Below are 21,900 nucleotides of genomic sequence, written 5' to 3' on the forward strand. Positions count from 1 at the left end.
TTAACCATTAAAAAGGATGAAAAATAAAGAATATTGAGTACGATTAGACCTGGCGATCCCCAGCAACATTCCCTTCAAACGTTGTATTCAGCTTCACTGCACCGTGCTAGCATCTTGCTGCTGCATATCCGTAGGATTATCCACTTTTGTATTTGAACCGACGATAATTATGTTGAGCACACTGCTCATTGCATTAACTCAATCTAATAGCAGTTGTTTTTTCGGCCACCTATCATTTTTTTCGTGTTTTAATCCTCTTCTTTGACAACCCTTTAGTTATTGCTATTCCTCTCAAAGAAGTTTTGGATGAAAAACTTAGGTTGGAGGGTCGAGGAGGCCAACCATTGATTTCTTTTAGGGCTAATCTTTGTCCTCCAACATCAATTTTTAAAGTTGTATGGTTCCCATCAGCTCCATATTTCCGAATTTCAACAGAGTTTTCCTTTAAAGTAACCACTATTATTTCCTTTTTCTTCCCATCACTGTTCCCATCAATCTATATCACTATATTCTTGCTAATCTCCTTGTTTATATCAATAGAGCTAACCGAACCACTAGGGTTTACCTGGTCATTCACACCAACTTCCTTTTGTGCCTTGCAACTTTGCTTCGTGCGTGCATGAGAATTGTCCTACTTCATTGGTTTGTTCTTTACGTTCTTTTGGGTTGTTATGACCCGAACCTCATTCACTCGCTGACTCGGCGTGTTACTCATCTACGGTTCAGAACTCCCATCTACTTCAACCATCGCCAATGCACCATATCGAGAACCTTCAGCAGTATTCCCCTTGGAAATGAGATCTCTTGAATTAGCTTATGGTTGTTTCCCTTGCAATACCTTTTTTCTTTGAGGAACCTGCTTCCATGTCCCATACGGTTCTTTCGGTCGAGTAGCCTCCACGCTCGGCTTATCAACAATTGGTTCACCATTGGTGGTAGTTGGTTCACCATACGGTTCTTTGAGGAAAATCTGTCTCTCTTCCCTTCTGTAGTATTGTAATCTATTTTGACAACTGTGCCAAGGGCCTCTGCAATGGCCCTAAACATGCTCTTCGTATATTATCGGTACGGTAGACCTGGGAGACGCACCCAAACTAAAATCATCTTTGGGTCTTCCTCTGCCGTAGAGAAACTTCTTGCCCACGGCTAAACCGTAAGATAGCTTCTGTACACCATCAATGGCCCCCGACTAGAACATTCAGGAAGTCTTCTTTCCGAGAAAAGCGAATAAGAAAGTACTCATTATCCAGATCGACTAATTGTATCTCTCCCACAAGGCGCCACAACGTTTGGACACGATTTAGAAGAGCCGAGTAGCCAATATTCTTCACCAGCAATCTCACAATAAGCGATTTCGAGAGTTTCTCATCTACCGATTAATGAACCCTCTAAGAAAAACGAATCTCCGGTATAATACCATCCATGTCTAAACAAACATCGCCCTCTGCCAAATCCACATCCAAATCACAAATAAAATCCTTCTTTAGGTTACCACCTAATCCTCCAGCAACCATGTCCCTAAACGATGATTTTGAGATTGGTTTTCATGTATTCGTTCCATTCACCGCTTCAGCTCCGATAACTTATTTTGTCAGATAAATTTACTTTGTTCTTGTTTTGGTTAGTTAACTATTTTATGATCTTTTCACATAACTTTCGAATTTCAATTTTTGGTAATTCAACTTTAAGCGTCTAAATGTTGTTTAATTTTTTGGGTAGATTTGTATACAAAATTTCTAAAACTTCTCTCAAATCACTCTTTTGAATCCCTTTGTTGACAAGCCTCTACTCATAGTCTTCATGATGGTTTTTCCTGCTCCTTTTCTCAGACCTCTTTGCACGCCTTCCAACCCGTGAATCGTCGGAATCACTAACATCAGAATCGGAGGGAGATTCATGCCTATGACTGTTTCTCCGATGCCGTTTACCAGAACCGTCAGATACATCTGATGATTCAGAATCATTAGAATGCCTATGACTTTTCCTTCTCCTCTTCTCCTCCCTACTCTTTCTTTTTCTTTGACGACGATGATTCATCCTCCTCTTCTGAAGATTCATCCCTCTTCTTTCTCCTCTTTCCTCCTACCTTCATCCTCGTCATTCGATTCACTAATTCCTCTCTTCATATACTCATTTTCTTTGACCTCCCTCTCTTCTTTCTCCCCCATGATCCGAATCCGAACTATCATCCGCGTCACTCTTCTTCTTTGAAGACTTCATCCCTTCCCTAGCAACCTTCTTCCCAGATCTTTTAGCAATAATCCTCTCGATCTTTGATTCCACATCAGAATCCGAATCCTCACTCTCCTCGTCCTCGTCCTCGTCCTCGTCCTCGTCCTCGTCCTCATTCTCACTCTCCACCTCATTCTTCCCATTCACTTTCCCTCCCTTCAACTTATCCACTCCATTAAGAACCGTAACCTGGATCTCTTCAGGGTCTTTCTCCTTACTCTCCTTCAAACTGACGAGATTTTTACACTGAAAAGTAAGGTTCCCAACACGCCTACATTTTTTACAAACTCCACGAGCCTCATTGGAATTTGAACCAGTGATTCGTGCAAGGGTTAAAAGCCCTTGAAACCTAGTGTACGCGTTTTCGCCATCAGGTTCAGTAGCGGCAGTCATCTGAGTCGATGAATTTTTGGCATCATCTTTATTAGGCGATAAGGATCATACCCAATTGTACTTTGCCAAATCCCGTGGGTTTGTAAGGCGGCGCTGCTATGCATCCGATTGTTCGTCGGCATACGAACCCTCCCTGCAGTGGCCAGCATCTTAAAGCGATTGAGATAATACCCTCACACATTTGGACTTGATAATCGAACAGATGGCAATTGAGAGAGAGGAGGGAGAGATGGGATTTTGATGAAGATGCTTTTAGAGATTACAAATTGAATGAAGATAAAAGCGAAATTTAAATTTTGTCATAAAAAACATTAAATCCAAAAGAAGGGAGAATATTTTATTATCAATTATGTTATAAACGAAGATTGAACAACAGTAAAGAAGGATTCCATCTATGAAACAAATAAGGGTAAAATATTAAGTAAATTTCATAAATAAAAGTATCTTAAATATTAAATTTTAATATTATAAATATTCATAAATTAAATGACTTCAATGATTATTGTTATTTTTTTTGAGCTCTTGAGTTCAAATATGATGTTTGCAAAAATGAATTAGCGTCATCTGTTAAATGATTTCAATTTTTTAGAAGACTTAATAAAAAATATAAGTGTCTAAACTATGCATCAAAAAATGTTTTAGTGTCTAAAGATTTTTTTGTTAAAAATAGGTGTCTAATATTTTCAACGTTATATTTTTAGGTGTCCGGTCGTTAACCGCCGTTAAAAATCTCTGTTAAGTGACATGTGTCACATTCTGATAATTTTGAGAATTTATTTAAAAATTTTAAAAATAAAAATATTTATATTATAAAAAGAAATAACAGCCCTTGCTCCCTTCTCCCCCTTCCATAGTCATCGTCTAGTCAGTCGTGACTGTCACCGCTGCCGCCATCAGCACCGGTGTCAACCCCGATCAAAACCCTGTTGACCTTTCATCGTAATCCGCCACCGTTTTTCGTGGAGAAGCGTTTAAAGTTCGTCGGGTTTTAAGCCACGTCGTTGTTCTTCTTCGATTTCGGCCAATTCCGACTTCCATAACCCACACCGCCATCACCATTTGAACCATTGTGCATTTTCGATTAAAACACAACCGTTCGAAAATGACGATGATGGCCAACAACAATTGATAATGGATTGAAATGAGAAATTCTAATTTTTTAGGGGTTTTTTATAATTTCAGTAAAAATTTGGGTTTTTTATTATAAATAAATTAAGTTTTAAATTTTTAATTTTTTAAAATAATATTTTTATTATTAAAAATTTTAAAAATATAACGATAGACACCTAAAAACATAACTGAGAAAATATTAGTCAACTATTTTTAGAGAATAATTCTTTAAGAACTAAAAAAATTCAAGATATAATTTAGATATTTATTTTTGTATTAAGTATTTTTAAAATAGATACTACTTTATTAATAAAATATAATATTTAAATAACAAAATTTTAAAAAATAGATTTTATGCTTATAAATGATAACCCTAAATAAAACCTAGATTCACTTAAAATATTGAATGTTGCGTTTTCCCCTCGTAGCACAACCGAATATACCGACGAAGAACATCTCTTTCAGTGAGAAGTCAACAGAAACGATGGATTCCTTGCAATTCCCAGTGAAACAAGTGTATGATGATGATGATGGAATCCAGGTAATTCTCTGTTAGTTTAATGTTCTTGATCCCAACTAGCCAGGTCGAAAACAATTTTGTGCATTTAGAATTTGAGAAACTGAAAGACAAACTTGTTCACAGGCTAAACCAGAAAAATCCATGGAAGAAGATTTCATTGAACAAGTGTGTGACGACGGAAATAAGTGTTGTAATCCCTGCATCTTCAGAACTCCTTTCCCTGGATTACAATTCCAGGAGCCTCAATTGGCTTCTATTGGCCCTTTTCACTGCACCAAAACCCTCCCGCTTCAACAATACAAGTACTCCTTCCTCCACAGTTTCGTATCGCGGGTAAAGAGACGAGACAAAGATTTACGATTCTTTGTCCGACAGATGACGGCTCTTGAGCGGCGCGCTAGAAGATGCTACTCCGAGGAAGTGTCGATGTCGAGTCCCGAATTCGTCGAATCGATGTTGGTCGACGGTTGCTTCGTAATGGAGGTTCTTCTGGGGAATTTTGGTGGAGGATCTGAAGATTGGCGTTTCCCAATTGAACCATGGCAGCTTCCCATTTTGGTTCAAGACCTGCTCATTCTAGAGAACCAAATCCCTTTCTTTGTTTTGGAGATGTTGTTTGAGTCACTGGGGAGCCAGGGCCAAGAAGGGTCACCAGCAGTTTCTTTATGCACCATGGCCCTGAAGTTTTTCGATCTGGTCTTCCCTCGATCGACGGATATCAGCTGCGAATTCGACCATTTGGAACCCCACCATTTACTTGATTTGTTTCTCCAATCCATCCGCCCATTGGATCCAAGCCGTTTCCATATGAAGACTACGATCTTCCCGAATTTTGTTTACTCACTTCTGAAGAAATTGGATGTCAGAAACCAAGCTGATGCCTCAAAGAAAGTTGACAATGTAACCAATCTGAAGTTGAAGGGGGTTGAACATGAACAACAATGTGATCCTCTACCGCCATTTCACTTAACAATGAATGTAACAGAACTCCAAGCATCGGTTATAAAATTGAGGCCGAGAAACGTTGCTAGGTTCACCGATATCGATTTCAAGAATGGGGTGCTTGGAATCCCGTCTATAACCATTGATGACCTCTTCATCGCCATCCTTGTTAACTGTGTGGCCTTCGAGCATAGTTCTAAGACAGGCTCCAAAGACTTGACTGCTTATGTCTCTTTCATGAGTAGGCTCATGAAACGTCCTGCTGATGCGGAGTTGCTATGCTCAAATGAAATCATCTCAAGTTTTTCTCACAATGACCCAAAAGTGGTAAAATCTTTTCATTTTCTCTGGCTACATATTCCCTACTTCGACGTCCAACATTCCTATCTTTCCAAGAGATTGAAGGAACTAGAGTGCTACTATACAAGATATGAAAAGGCTCGGTGGTGGTCGAGTTTCGTGTCGAGATATTGGACAACTCTGTTCTTCTGCATCACAAACCTGTTGTTTGATTTCAACCATTTAAGATCGGGTGTTAATCTGATGATCCATTTGGTGGTACAACAAGTTAAATTTAATGGCATATATCCAGAGTTTGAGGGTAATACTAATATCACATGTCCTCAAGACTATAGCTCTTTTATCTGTTATTCTGTTTTCTGTGTCGCTCGCTTTATATATAACAGAGTGAGAGGGCGTGTGAAATCCATGGACTTGAGCCTTAGCAAGTTCACGGCCTTCCTTTTCATCATTGTTGTCATTGTCATTATGATGTTCGTGGTTTCTGAAACCCCTACTCCAACACTCACAGTCGACAAACAAGTTATAGACGATGAAAATTCGGTCACGGTCGAAGGTTCTTCGAGAGTCAATGAGAAACATGTGGGGGCAAAAGACAAACAAATAGAGGTTGAAAATCCATCGAAGAGGAGGGACACCAGTAGAGTGCCATGGCTTTCAGAGACAGTAAGTGGGGAGAAATATGAAATCATTGTGGATTGTGTGAGCAAGGATAAAGATGACAAGTATTATAATGAGCCATGGAGAAGAATATTGGAACATGAAGTGGTTCGGATGCTGGTTTCGGCTTTGAGAGTCGCGTGAACAAGTGGTATATAGAAATCTTCAATGGACAGTATCTTTTGGTCTGAAAATCTATGCATGATCTTATTTGATGTTCTTTTTCTTGTGCTAAATGGTTGTGGAGAGTACTTTGAGTTTAGGAAATGGAATTCAATAGTATTAACATCCTTGTGGAAAGACGCCATTTTCTTTAGGATGAAGCTTAGTTTGTTGTTGGTTCAAATTCCAAATTGCTGAAAACATAACTAATGGAATCAATCAGAGATATTGGTGTATATATATGTACAGAAGTTGCTATAATTCTGCTTTCTTTTCTTTTATAATATTGCTGTCATTCTTTGGTTTAAAAGGAAAAAGGGAGGATCAGTTCAAGGGTTTTGAACCCGAAGTGACGAACACGCAACCTTCTGAACTGGAGTCAGACGCGCTACAATTGCGCCACGGATCCCTGTTGTTTAATCACTTGCATAATACTAATCTAATTTAAAAGCAACACTAAACTATGCGGCATGACGTTCGATCATCCTCATGTTAGAGAAGGGAATCTAAGGAACAAACCGAGTGTTAAAGGTTATACAAGGATCCATCCCATCATTTTTTAATAGAGAGCAACATATATAAAAACGTGTTTAGATACTAATAAGAAGTTGAAATGATTGCACCCATGACAACAGTTGGGTCATGGAGTGTGTAAAGGAGTGAGCAGTAGCACCAACCATTTGAATATATGTCCTAAAAACCAACCAAAACACACTCCCAGGTATGCGGAGGTACAATGACACGACGACAACAATCAATATGGTAGATTCAATGAAACACGACCCTTTTCGATACCTGGTCTATGAAAGGTATAGCTATATCGACAACGGAACCAAGTTCTCTTGCATCTACGTGAGACCGACTGACTGGTAGTTCAGAACAAACACATGCTTAAGTAATGCACGCAACGGACACTATTATGGTTGCCTTGTCTATAAAAGGGAAAATTATATCAATATACATGTGCAAGCATGAAGATGTAAAATATTTAACAAATATGCAAAAACAACCAGAATGGGCTGAATTTGTCTCGTTCAACAGCCACTTCGGCCACAAATAGGATTATGACTTGGGAGAGACGAGGAAATGTAGATATGCACACAAAAAAACAACAACAACAGAGAAGTTCTATATAAGGTCAAGCTTCCAGCATACTTGTTTACAAAGAATGTCGAGACAAAACGTTCGTATATTCCTAGCCAACACTTGCTGCTTGACCATGACAAGTAATGGTGAAGTATTGAAAAAGGCATTGGATATCAAACTATGTTTCAATAGATTCCAAGTTTTCAATCAATCATCGTCGGTAATCTGCAGGTGATACAACATGTGGATATCAACACGTAACTCGGCATTCAATTTAAAAAAGTTCTCCATAACAGGAAAATTAAAAAGAAAAGAAACCGACATTTTTTCCTCCATCTAAAGTGCCCATAGTTTTCTTTTGCAACTTATCATGCAAACTGGAGGTAGAATATGAACTACCAATTACATGCAATTCTAGAGGAGAATATGAACTATTTCCTGAAGCTAAACTTTAGAGTTCACCAAAATGCATTTGTTTTCTCCAATATTTACCGATCTTATACATCGAGTCAACAACCTAGGTACCTAAACTCAAAAGGGGAAACCATAGCATCATTCTTATAAACATTTTTGGCTGGATTAGATGAGGAACTACCAGTTTATTTACTTCGAAAAACAAAATTCTTAAAGAAGCACATCGGTTTATCATTAGCAAAAACAAGGAAATTAAAATGAAACTACAATTGAGAATATGGAGAGAAAAAATCACTGATTGAACATGTCAAGGTGAACACTATAGCAATTACTAAGCAAAATAAACACTTAAAATCCTCAAAGTACAACTTAAAAGTTCCCTAAAACGTCAAAGTATTTTGAGAAGTACCTATCTCCAAAAGCAACAGCGGAACGAACATACATGATTAACATCGAGCACCATGTAATTGTTGTCAGGAGGCTAAAACTAGTCTCAAAGTACCCAACCTACTTATTTGACCCCTGTATGAACCGATGTCTAACAATCGAAAATGTGCAACTTGCTTTGCCTCCATGCGCTGGCATCAGGGTCCCAATCTTGCAACAACCCTCTGAAAACCGACTCCAAAAACAAATCAAGGTACACCTTTTTTTCATCAATCTCCCTACAATTTGAAGGTCAAACTTGAATACAGTTGTCCATCTCTTCCCCTTCGCTACAGCACGAATTGGTCACAGTTTTCCTTACTTCTTCCTCACAATTATTAAGCAACAGCCTTCCATCATTCCCTGCCATTTTCTTCTGGCTACACTCCTCAACCAAACCCTTCTCCTTTTCTTTCACATTCAAAATATCGCAAAAGAAATCAGTCAAAACGATTTCATAACCGGGCATTTTCGCATAACCCGGGAAATAGTTAATGTCGATGATAAGATAACGATTCCCGAACCGAGTATCCCTTATCACATCGAAATTAAACAAATTCAATTTCATAGCCTTTCTCAAACCCTTAGCAATATCTGCCATGAAACTCTGCGGCGGCAATTCAGTATCCTCCAAATGCATCATCTTATAATACCGATCATCGTTTTTCTCGTGTGTAGGCAAATTGGAAACTTGAGAAAACCGTAGAGAGCCCTCTAGGGTCTTCAATTTTTCTTCCGAAACATCGGGTAATGACTTCCTTTTAACGCATTGCACATAGTCCCCGACGACGTAAACCTTGAAAATCACCCCTCCATGGTTAACAAACTCCTGCAATACAATTGGGGGCTTAAGCTTGTTCAATCCATCGCGGTTGAAAACCAGAGTCATTTTGTGCGATTTGGCGCTCCCGTCAGCCACCAACGGCTTCGCAATCACCGGAAACTTAAGCAACTCCCAAGCTTGGTTATCGAATAGGGTTTCTTGATCGTAAATCACAATCTGTTTAGGGATCCCAAATGTTTCGCTCTGATTCTCGATCTTCAGTTCCGACACCACCTGCAGCATCGAAATCCTGTTGTGCAGCCTTTCAATTGCGTCGGGAGAATCGACGATTACGGCATTAGGGTTTTGAGAACGGAAATCCTTGAGTTGGCTCTTCCAATCCTCGCCGTACAACTTGTGGAGCACGCAATCGAACGGACCTTGATCGACCAAAGGACGCTCCCTGTCGATCTTAACCAGATCCACGCCTCGCGATTTCGCTAGATTCACCAGAGATTCACGGATGAAACTGTTCTCTTTCTTCAGCAATAACGCGTAACCAATCTCGAAACTCCTCTTCTCTCCCGCCATTTCTCTGATATTTTCCCACCAATTCGATTCCTCTTTTATATAAAAAAAATCCCTTCTTCCCACTTGTTTTCTTCGCCGCTTTAAAACTCGATTTCATAAAACGAAACGCTCGTCTCTTTTCATTTTAAATTTTCCCAAGAACCAAACGGAAAACGGATTTACCAAAAACTCAATCTTTTTGATTTTTTTAGAGTGGTTTTTCTTTTTTTTAAATATATTTGATTCAATTTCTGGAAAATGTTCGCTAAAAGCCTTCGAGAAACCGAAAATACGTAGAATATTTCAAGGGGATAAAAATAACCAAATTCGATTAGCTCGAGGAAGATGTATTTATAACCACGACGACTAGGGTTAGAAAACATGATACAGTCACCCGGGGTGACTCTACTATTTGAACACGTGGCGTATTCTTGTGAAGATAGCCAATTACCGCCGCACAATCAAAGAGAATGCGTGGACGGAAGATGGACGGTTGTTTGTTGAGGATAAAAGTGACAGCTGAGTGATGATGTGGTCAACGTTTGATTTGAACTGACGTGGAGGAGGCTTTTTTATTTTTTCTTTTTGGGAATCTTTGTAAAAAATATGTTAATTTTATATTAAAACCCCAAATAATCAATTATTTAAAAAATAAAATCATCCAAATATTATTTGAAAAAATAACCTCAAATCATCCACATCAGACGATCTTGTAGCCTACAAACAGCGTATTAAATCCTCGCACCCTCCAACACGTGAGATACATCCGACGTGAGACACTTTTCAGGTAAGCTAATAAAACAATTAGATAAAATGACTTCGTGCATTGCGAAGCGTTAGGCAACCTTTATGATTCAAAATATCGCGAGATTTATGGGAAATCTCGAGGCAAAGTGCGAGAATAATAAATTTTTTACCCTCCCTTTAGTGTTAATAGCCTTGTTCATATACTATTTTCGGGTGGAAAACTGGATTTTTTAAAAAAAAAAATTAATTATAAACGCATAGTGTTGTAATTTATCTTTAAGGTAACTATGATATCATCATATATAAGACATTTTAAGTGGGGGAAATGACGTTGAAAATGGTTAGAAATTATGGTTTTGTGAATATTGCACATCACCAGCATCCTCGTCAAAAAATAATGCATACAACTCTATTGACCCTCCAAATCAATATTGCAAGTTAGCGTTGACCATCATATGCACATTATCATTGTCCTCAAAGGTGTATAGTGTGTAAGTTAATGGTTCTAACAACATCGGTAGTCGATACTTAAAGGGTAACAATTTTGTATCACGAGAATGTGGAACATTTTTCTTCATTTACTTCATCAACTTGTTACACGTTAACTTCGTTGGTAGCGTTATTGTCATAGTGTGTGCGGACTGAAACACGACACCGAGATATGCATCACCGATCATTTCGCCATCGTAATATACTAAAGTATTAAGGCTTTCTCTCATCGAAATTTTAGCTGAGTTGTTGCCCGATAATAATGAATTGCGGTTGTTTTATTGGCATTCAAGAACCTCGTAGGTTGCAAGATGTGATTTCCAAATAACGCGGGTTGCAGAGTGCAAGATCTTGGTATCTCTCTGTAACATCCGCAATACCGGGTTAGTGACCAAATTGTAAAGTTTCAGAATTTGGTGACTAAAGTATAAGAATGAAATAGTTCAATGATTATTGGATATATATGATGAAGGTTAATTAGTAATTATTAAAGGAAATTAAGGGTTAAATGGTCATTTGACCAGAAAGATTTTTATATTCTTTTTTAAGGGTAATATAAACGTGGGATATGTGAGAACCATCCAGAGTGCTCTTCTCTTTTCTTCTTCTTCATACGTGGGAGAGCAAGGAAAAGGTAAATTAATTTTAGTTGGTTAATTCTTGAGTTTTAAGCTTAGTTTTGATTCTTTGGGTATTAAATAAGCTTAAGGAAAGCTTATATGGGATTTAAACAATAAGATAAAGGAATTATGAAGGAATTTGCAATATGAGTTTTAAGATGAAATTTTGATATGGTAAGGTTTTTGAAATTCTAAGAATGAATTTGACTTGTCATCAATCTAATTAAGAAGTATGAAGTGTTAGAATTGGAATTAGAACACATTGAAAATTTGGTATGATTCTTGAATCTCATATGGAAGATAGGATTTTGAGGTTTAAGATGAAATAAATGAATATAGATTGGTTTAAGTATGTGTACTAGAGTTAAGAATGAAAAGGGGATGATATATGAAGTGTTTGAGTGGAAATGAAGTAATTTTCGGGTTGAAAATATGATTTCTGGGCAAGGGGAATCGGTACCCATTCAAGGGGAACCGATACCCCTTCAAACGACAGAATTCCAGAATGTCTTGAGGGAATCGATACCCCCATAGTAGGGAACCGATTCCCCCTAAAGGAAAATGTGAATATTGGTTTAATAAGTTCGTTTAAGCTGCTAGTATCCAATTACAAGGTGTAGGTATCTAATGATTGCCTCGAAATGTACATTTATGTAAATTCTACGCATAAAGCAATTCCGGAACGTTTGGCAAGTAAAATCGATCAAGGGAAAGATAAGAGATTGGAATTGACTAGTGAGACCAGGTGAGTGCATATTCAATAGTATATGATGTGCGATGGGAATAAGACTTGCGATGAGTCTATTTCCTGAAGTGTTACACATGAATGCATGATTAAAGGCATGAGTTGAATATGCATGTATGTATGCTTGATTATATGGATTGATCTGTTCTTTTATGTGTTAGATGATAAAGTATAAGTAATTACATAAGAAAGGTTATGAATTATATGAGATATAAACTATGTGATCATAGTAAAATATAATTATTATTATATGATAAGTGAAATAAGCTAGATGGGAAAGATTCATATGTTTAAATAAAACTATAACACATGGGTTGTATGATAGAAATTTATGAAGTTATATGAGAAGATTATAGGAGTTATGTGAAATTGAATTAAGTAAACAGATTAGATTATATACCTAAAGAAATAATAGAAGTGAGATATGTTTATAAGTCTGCCCTAGATGAATATGAATATGAATTATAAGAGTGCTATATGATTTATATTAGGATAAATCTTGAGGATATATATATATAGATAAATATGAAATGAAATGAAATGAGTTATATGAATACATAATTATGTGATGGAATGGTGGATTACCTGAACATGTGAATATATATGTCTAAGAGAAGGCATAAGATTAAGATATAAGCAATGTGACTATAAGTATATATGTGCTCTAAGTGATATGACTTATAGGTATTTCTATTATAATGTTACATAATATGTTATGTATGTTAAATGAATTATGTGATGGTATAAGAAATGATATGAAATATATATATATGTGAAAACAAGTATATGTTATGAGATAAGACCTATGACTATAAGCTACATGAAAGTGTTCTAGGTGTTTTTATATATTATATGAAGTATATGATCTTATATGAACAAGATATGATAAGTATGGTTATATGAATAAAGGTGATTGGGTGAGAAATGATAGAAATTATATGAAAACATGATATATGTGACATGTGAATTATATGGAAATGATCTACGTATAAGTGAACTACGTAACTATGTGATAATATGAAAAGAAGCTATGTGATACGTGATATGTGAAAGTGAATTACAAGTTTATGTGAATATTTGAAATGAAATAAATGATAACGCCCATGTTATGTGTCATGAGAGCTAGGGGTATAGTTGGCATGCCAAGAGTCGAGGGTTTACCTATATCTTTCAAGACATATGGACAGTTTACCTAGGTTCTTCGGGACCTATGGACAGTTTACCGAGGATCTTTATGACCTCTGGACAGTTACCGAGGATCTTTATGACCTCTGGACAGTTACCGAGGATCTTTATGACCTCTGGACAGTTACCGAGGATCTTTATGACCTCTGGACAGTTACCGAGGATCTTTATGACCTCTGGACAGTTACCGGGGTCTTTGTGACCTCTGGATAGGTCCTTCGGGACATTTATATGAGCTGTGGTGACAGCATAGTGGTGCACAACCTCAATAGACTCACATATCTACAGTTCTCACAAGTGCACATGGGCTAATAAAGAGATAACATGGAATGTAATGTATAAGATATATGTGATGTGTATACTTATGGTGATATGTCATGTGTTGCTTGAATTATAATGATGTTGATAAAGATAATAATATACATGGGCAATGCAATTGGAAGACAAACGAAAAGTGAAAGTAATACAAGAAGATATGTTGCGTGTATGTATGACATGATTATATATATTGTTATCATGCAATAGATACATGCATATTGAAATGTCATGATTCAATGGTATGAATGCACGTTCATGAATTTATTGTTATATGTTTAATTATTGCCTCACTAAGTCAACGAATTAGCGTGTGATTGTTTCACACGTAGGTTTCGAGAAGAATAAAGAGTAATGCGGAGCAAGACAGGTCAGTTCTCCTTACCAAATGTCAGATCAGAAAATGTATGTACTGTTTACAGAGTGTAGTTGGCATGTAGTCTAAAGATATAAATGGTATGAACTCTGATATCTGTTGTAAACGTTTTGAAATAATTTAAATGTTATCAAAGTTTTTAAATTACTCACTATTTTATACGAATAAATGTTTGAAAAGTCAATGTGATACTTCGGACTCGTATCCGGGTCGGATACGGGTTGGGGGTGTTACACTCTCGTTTTGCAAGATGAGTGGTTGCTAACGTATTATAGATACCGCGAAATGCATGGTGTGATTTTCACTGAAAATATTTTGATTAACTCAAAATAAAATAGTTTTGTACAAATATTTCAGTTTTGAAGAACGAAATAAATAATAGCTAATAATGCTTATATCCACCAATTCCGCATCGTGGTGGACAACGATTACAATACGAATGTAATTGCGGTTCCTCTTCCTCTTCAACAATATCATCATCATCATTACCAGCAATTGTATATGGAATCGATCCACCATTATCATTGGAATCGGGACCGGTGTAGAATATGCTCTATGACAGCGTCTGCTCAATAATACTATATCCAAAGTTAGCCGCCAATTACATTGTTTTGAAAACCGGATCGGACCGGCCGGTTCAACCGGGAACCATGTGCTAGTCCGGTTCAATCTAAACCGGTTGAACCGCTACTAGTGAACCGGCCAGAACCGCTACTAGTGAACCGGCCAGAACCACTGAACCGTCGGACCGGCTGAAAACCGGAAAAAACCATAAATTTTGTTTTAAAAAAAAAATTAAACCAAACAACGTCGTTTGTTAAACGAGCCAAGTCGAACTCGAGTATTGCTGAGCTCGACTCAAACTTGAAAACTTTAAAAGTAAGCTCAACTCGACTCAAACTCACAAGCTAAAAATTATCAAGTTCAACTCAAACTCGAAATATAATATTGAAACTTGAACTCAAAAGGGCTTGAACTAAAAAAAAACTTAGAAGCTCGATTGAAGCCTAAAATTCGAGCTTGATTGAAGTGAAAGAATAGTTCACTCAATGCTTACCAAAAGGCTCCATGATTTTAAATGCCAAATTACCTCTATTATTTATAGAAGTTAGTTGTGATGCTCTTCTATGTTTCTTAGCAATGTGTGATTGTTTTGTTCTCATATTTTTACTCTTTGGACTTTTGGGATGCTCTTCTATGTTTCTTAGCCATGTGGGATTGTTTTTTAAAAAAAAAAATTAAACCAAACAATATCATTTTGTTATGATTTTTTTAACCCCAAATTTATTTTTTAATTATAGTTATATAATTATATTTATTATTTAATATGTTTTACCTTAAATATTATATTGTAGTTAATTTGAATCATTTTGTTTCACTTGATTTTATGGTTTTTAACTTATATATGTTATGACTGCTTTGAATATGACTTGTGATATAAAAAATTATTTTTTATTAAATATTTTTGGTATTTTTATTTAATTTTTTAAATAATTATGACGTCGTCCGGTTCTTTTGACCGGTCGGACCGGTTCGACCGGTTGAACCAGTGAACCAGTAGCATGGTCGGTTCGCTAACCGGTCCGGTTCTGAAAACCATGGCCAATTGTGTCGATGGTGAATTCAATTGGTTAAAGACGTCGGTGAGGAAACCTTCCGAGAACTGCCTCATTTACTGAAATGTTGATTGAGTCGAGTGGGTGAAGACAAAGTCAGGGTGTGTTAGCGATGTCTGAAAAGGTTCCTGTGTTGTTGTCAATGAAGATGATGCTTGTTGTCTTCTTTTTCTCTTCATTGACTCCCCCTACGTTGCCTCCCCGTCCATGGGCGACTCTGTGGAAGAACATATAATTCTCGTGCTCGTTCCTCATCGGTCAATATATGTGGCATCCCATATTCTTGGTACCACCGCATATAATCGTATGTCACGTTGTTGTCAAAGATGGGTTGAGTCATGGGCGTCCTCTCGAATCTTTGGACCCATTCGTTCAGATACATCACATTATGGTCCTCCCAATTAATTTTCGTCTTCCTTTGTCGCGTCAATCGATGCAATTCATCCAAGCAATGTGGATATGGTGGAATCGATTAGACACAGTTAAATTTTTTAATGACGCGCTTGGTAGAATGCCACTCGACTATCTCATACAAGATCAGCGAGACTGACACGATATACACGGGTGCATTAGTCACTCAAATCTCATGTGGTATAAAGTCAAAAATAGCAGCATCGCAGTAAGGCGCCCACAGGAACTATAAAATTAAAATTGCATAACTTTGTTAGCTAAAAACCTCAAATAAATTAAATTATTATAAAATTATAATATAAAAATCGAAAAAAAAAATATTTTATTACTTGATGTCCAAACTTATCGATCAAGAGTCTGAAGTCTCGTTGATGTGTTGGTAAGTGGGCGTGAGAGGTTTCATCAGTCTACCTATCATTAATACAATAAAATTATATTATTTGTTAGTAATATTATAAAAAATAGATAAAAATTATTTTTTACCTCTTAAGTAACAGAAATCCATATGGGACATGTGTTTTAAGGATCAGGCATAAAAATGACATTTAGATCTAGGCCCACGATTGTAACAACAATAAACATCATCCAATGACATTTTTCATCGGATCTACGACTCTACAAAGCTACTGGAACAAAAATGTCAAAACTACCGACCCTCAACTTATATTTCTTGAATTACTCAAATTTCACAAATGATTCAACCACATTAGCTGCACCTTATTTTGGGATTTATCTGACATTAAAATCCCCCAATAACTTATAGTATATGTTCACGAGCAAATCGCTTCAAAAATTAATAAAATAACATGACTACTTAATTTCCAAATAAATAAATTGAAATATTAATAAGTATTCATATATAAAATCATTTATATTTACCCCCTCACTTCATGCTCCGCACTCTGAGGTAGGTTCGTAAAATTTTCATCCAAAAATTTAAATTTTATTTTTCTACCATCGCGTGTATCATCGAGCAGATCAATTTCGAGCAATATCTTACATATGTTTCTAGGGGTGCCGACACCACCAGTAATAGATACTCCATCAATAGGCAGTCCAAGATGAAATACAACATCTAGCAGGGTACTAGTTGCCTCCCAACACGGTAAATGAAACGTGTGCGTCTCCGGTCTCTATCTTTCCACCAATGTATTTATAAGTGGAGGATGCAACTTCACACCATCACCAGTTATACTACTAATATATTTTAAACCCGCTACATGTAAATAGTCAATAATATCTGCATCGGGCGATGTCGCACGATTTATATGACACTCTAATACACGTTCATATTCCTACGAAATATAAATACTAAAAAATTATTTAAATACCAAAACAAATAAACTAAATAAATAAATAGTAAAAATACAAAATAATATTAATTAATTTACCTCATTATTTCACCTCCAATAATTGAATATGTAACTTCGATCATGTTTTAATAGACTCGTCGCCATGATATGAAATATTTGAATATATGAAAGAGATGGGTGTGGTGATGAATAGGAGTGGAGAATCCTATTTATAGCCATTCTCGCACCCGAGGAAACGTGGTTATAAATGCAACTCGCATCCTGCAAGATGTGAGTTACGTTGAAAACACGGAAATTTTATTCCTTTCCCAGTACCTCGCGCTTTGCAGGCAACGATGTCTCCCATAAATATCGCGATATTTTAGATCATAAAGGCTACCTCACTCTACGTAATGTGCGATGTCATTTTATTCAATTGTTTTATTTGCTTAACTGAAAAGTGCGCTTATGTCGGATGTATCTAACGTATTAGAGGGTGCGATGATTTAACATGTGATTTGCTGTCCGTGAAGTCGTTCGATGTGAATGATTTGGGTTATTATTCTAAATAATTTATGGAGGGACTTATTTTTTAAATAATTATTTATTTGAGTTTTTTAATATAAAATTACCGAAAAATAGGCTATAGAGTTTGAAACTCGTGGACTTGTTTTAATAATTGTTGGTCTTGATTTGGATGAATATCAATCAAATTATTTCGATAGCTATTAATTTCAACCTTAAATATAATTTTAGTTTTGATGTATAATATATTTTAAAATACGTTGACTAAATTATAAATATTTATTTTTATTACATAGATAGTTTAGATTTTTTTATATAAGATAATTTAAATTTAGTTTTTGTTAGAACCAGACCATAATAAGTAATAAAATAAATCAGGATCAATTCATGTCGAATCATCAAGAATAATAAATATTAGATTCGCGGAAATGCACCTGGATTAATTAATAGGTTTGAAATCTTAAAGTCTTCCTTCGGTTGCGATCTTTCAAAAAAGAAAGTTTCTTTAAGCATAAATTCTCAGACGGGGATAAGAGTAAAATGAGATGATTTATTTTTTGAAGACCATAACTCCTTTATATAAATAATTTAATAATCAGTTATTGTCTGTATTTATAACTCCGCCCTTCATCAAATTATAAATACAACTTTAATAGTATCTACACTTTTATTTCCATGACACTTCTAATAACTTAAGGCTTTATAATATAATCGGTCACTTAATTAATTCATATTTTATGATAACAATATAAATTATAAATACATGTCCATAATTATAGATTTTAATTCAACAAATTTATCTAAAAAATATATTATTTTAAAACCATGTTGTATCAATTGTGATTTTTTCTATGTGACATATAAAGGGTCATCAAATAAACCAATTCAACAAGAAAATTGAAAAAAATGAATTTTATTTAAAAGGAAGATGCATGCACAATGTGTATGACCTAAAATACATGTTAAATATTATATTTATGTACGTGAGAAAATCAATGTGAGATTTATATCTCTCATGTCTCTAGATATTAACTTTTCTCAGTGCTGAGATATAACCTTTATAATGTATATTGATTGAGTGATTGAATATAATATTTATATCACATGTATTTTGAATATTTATTTACTTTTTTATAATAAGATTCAATTGTTTTTCTGATTTTTTATTACTTTTCTTTTCTTCATTTTGGTTATCTCATCTGGATTTGACGGGTTTCGATCTAATTTGATCCAGCTGAGTTAATTTTTTTTATTTTAAAGATTCAGGTTCGGGTCAAGTTTTATTAAGGTGTTGTCGGGTTGAGTTTGAGGTTTCAGCTGAAAAATGGCTTTGATATAATATTATAATTATCATTTATATATTGAGCCATAATTACAATAATACACCATTCTATTTTAATTTTTTAAGTAGGTCCTTATTTTACCAAATAAAAATAAATTATATATATATATAGAGAGAGAGAGGGGTTGAATGCAAGTTTTTACCTAGAAATAACGAGTCATATTTTAGGTCGGATAGGACTCTCTTAAACTCAAACCAGGTTGATTACGTGTGTATGATTTTAATTCTTGGATCAGATTCGAATGGACTAAAAACTCGTCTGGTTGCCATCCAAGCGAATAAATTAGCTGACCCTATTCCCATATATAATGGGGGGAGGGGGAGGTAGGATAGTAGGCTGCCCCAACGCCAGGTTGAGAGCAGCTTCCGTAGAAGACCTCCGGTAGTTAGAATTATGAATTGCCCACCGTGGGACTCGATCTCACGACCACAAGGTTAAAAGCCTTGAACTCTACCAACTAAGCTGGACGGGCAATTATTATAATTTATATATCATGATAAATTAAGTGTAATTGAAAAGCAATATCTTAGGACACAAACTTATTTGTCCAAAAAAATTATTTTTTTCGCCTCAAAAAAAAATTTTGTCCAAAAAAAGACTAGAATGATGCAAGTGCCACAAATTTTAAGCTAACTTTACCATGATAATACTAAGCAGACAGTCCATGGCCAAGACTCACCACATTTCTAGTTCCACTCATGTCATAGTCAGCACAGAAAATTAAGGGCAAAATAGATCCAAATCCTTCTCACAAGAACTCGTTCAATATCCAAATAAACTACATATAAAGCTTTACCATTTTACTATAATCACTCGTTGATGCTCGTGTTCATGTTCGTACTCGTACTCGTATTCGTGCTCGTGCTCGTACTATAAATTTTATTCGATGTCAACATATTTTGCCAATCAACCCTCATCATCATCACCATTGGCTTACAATCCCCTAGTACATGTGATCATAACAGTAATCTTTCTCCTTCCTTTCTTTTTCGGTTTCTTCACAATTCATTTTTGTAAGTGTGTCCTTGAGAATCTTGCATCTAATAGGCCTACGGTCGAGGTTATCCCTCCCGGTGCCGCGGGCGCTGTTTTCTTCCCGACCGAGGATGTGAATAAAAGCACTGGCCTCGATCCCGAACTAGTCCAAGCTTTCCCGACGTTCTATTACTTGAATGTCAAGGAGTTCTGTCGAGAAAAATACGACCTCGAGTGTGCTATTTGCTTGGGAGGACAAAGACCTGCTAAAGCTTTTGACGATTTGTTGTCACGTTTTCCACAATGAATGCGTCGATCTTTAGCTCAAATCGAATAAGACGTTTCCGGTGTGTTGCCGGGAGCTCGATATGCCGAGGAAATCGTTCGAGAAGTCTCTGGTGCTGCTACATAGCAATTCCATGCATGAAATCGGAGCGAATAACCATACCGAAGCCCACTACTGCTACGCAATGCCGTTTGCATCGACATTAAAGAGGATGGCAAGGAGGAATCCGATGAAGCCGAATCCGAAGCACAAAGCAGCTCTTCAAATACAAAGGGAAAACAACATCCAAAAGGGCTTTTCAGGTCGAACTCGACGGGGCACTCCATAGCTAGGGTTAGAGGAGGAGAAGAAGATGATAGCCAATATACATTGAGATTGCTTGACCATGTCCAAATAAGAATTGTAAGAGGACACAAATCTGCAATAAGTTGTATATCTTTTCGAGATTTTACGAGCCCCTTGAACTATACAGATGCAGCTTCATGCAAGGATGGATAGGAGCCTGGTCAAAATTAAATATATTTTTACTATTTTCTATCAATAATCCTTTTCGTTTTCTAAAATTTTATAAATTCATTCCTACGTAAAATGTTGCCTAGGTGACATAGAAATAATAAGTTTAGGCTCTTTTCTTCACATAGAAAACTTGTTTTCTTCTCAACTCGCTCATGTTGAGAGTTGTTCAAAGAGTAGTGGTGAAGCCGACCAAAATGATAAAATTACTCTCAAGTCATTCTAAAAATTATAAAATCATATTAATAAATAATAAAAATCATATTTTACCCCTAAAAATGTTATAATGTTTAACTTAAGGATTTAATCTATTTATTTTAATTTAGTATAATTAACAATTTTCATTATTAATGTTTTTAATTTATTCCAAGTCAATAGCACCATGAAAAATATTTCTTTAATGATATTAGTGATTTGTTTAAGCAACGTCATTCAAAATAATAGAATAACAATGTAGACGCAAGTGATCTTATCAAATTATAATTTAATATATACTAAACGTGATATAGATTAAACCCCAAAGTCGAATATAATAAAAGGACGAAAATAATAATTTGACCAAGATTGTAGTTTGTTTAACTTCGGTGTAGTATAGAAAGCAAGAGGGAGGGATCACTCTTTGTTTCTTAATTTTTTTTTAATAAGAACCTATCTGACTTTATGACACGTTTTTTTCTGTCTTTGTAGCACGTTTTTTTTTTTGTTTTTTTTCGATTGTTTAGTCGTTCTTTTATTTATGTTTTCTTGGGATGGGATTTGACGACGCCACTATTGATCAAGATGGTGTTTACTTATAATCAGATATGCTTTTATCATTTTCTTTGTTTGAGTCTTTTGGTTGTGTTTTTAACATTTTTCATATATGGTCTTTATATGATCTAAAG

At 35.8% G+C, this 21,900-nt stretch overlaps 2 protein-coding genes and 2 pseudogenes across 2 annotated transcripts; 2 read left to right on the plus strand and 2 right to left on the minus strand.

The window, feature by feature from the left end:
- Nucleotides 1-1,760: 1,760 nt before the first annotated feature.
- Nucleotides 1,761-2,774, minus strand: LOC120135041 (annotated as a pseudogene).
- Nucleotides 2,775-4,154: 1,380 nt separating this feature from the next.
- LOC120135038 (UPF0481 protein At3g47200-like) lies at nt 4,155-6,457 on the plus strand. The gene is made up of 2 exons (XM_039151409.1): nt 4,155-4,276; nt 4,379-6,457. Exons 1-2 carry the CDS (start codon nt 4,220-4,222, stop codon nt 6,299-6,301), a joined length of 1,980 nt encoding a protein of 659 aa, XP_039007340.1. The 5' UTR covers nt 4,155-4,219; the 3' UTR covers nt 6,302-6,457.
- Nucleotides 6,458-8,112: 1,655 nt separating this feature from the next.
- On the minus strand, nt 8,113-9,783 carry LOC120135032 (inositol-tetrakisphosphate 1-kinase 1-like). The gene has a single exon (XM_039151402.1). It carries the CDS (start codon nt 9,597-9,599, stop codon nt 8,499-8,501), a length of 1,101 nt encoding a protein of 366 aa, XP_039007333.1. The 5' UTR covers nt 9,600-9,783; the 3' UTR covers nt 8,113-8,498.
- Nucleotides 9,784-20,128: 10,345 nt separating this feature from the next.
- On the plus strand, nt 20,129-21,001 carry LOC120135151 (annotated as a pseudogene).
- Nucleotides 21,002-21,900: the final 899 nt, after the last annotated feature.

Source organism: Hibiscus syriacus, unplaced genomic scaffold (assembly GCF_006381635.1).
Source record: "Hibiscus syriacus cultivar Baekdansim isolate YM2019G1 unplaced genomic scaffold, ASM638163v2 tig00110602_pilon, whole genome shotgun sequence".
In the NCBI taxonomy this organism is placed as follows: Eukaryota; Viridiplantae; Streptophyta; class Magnoliopsida; order Malvales; family Malvaceae; genus Hibiscus; species Hibiscus syriacus.

Coding starts and splice junctions, on each gene's coding strand:
- LOC120135038 (XM_039151409.1), top strand. CDS start 4,220: ATGGATTCCTTGCAATTCCCAGTGAAACAAGTGTATGATGATGATGAT. Junction 4,277..4,378: donor ATGATGATGATGGAATCCAG/GTAATTCTCTGT, acceptor ACTTGTTCACAG/GCTAAACCAGAAAAATCCAT.
- LOC120135032 (XM_039151402.1), bottom strand. CDS start 9,599: ATGGCGGGAGAGAAGAGGAGTTTCGAGATTGGTTACGCGTTATTGCTG.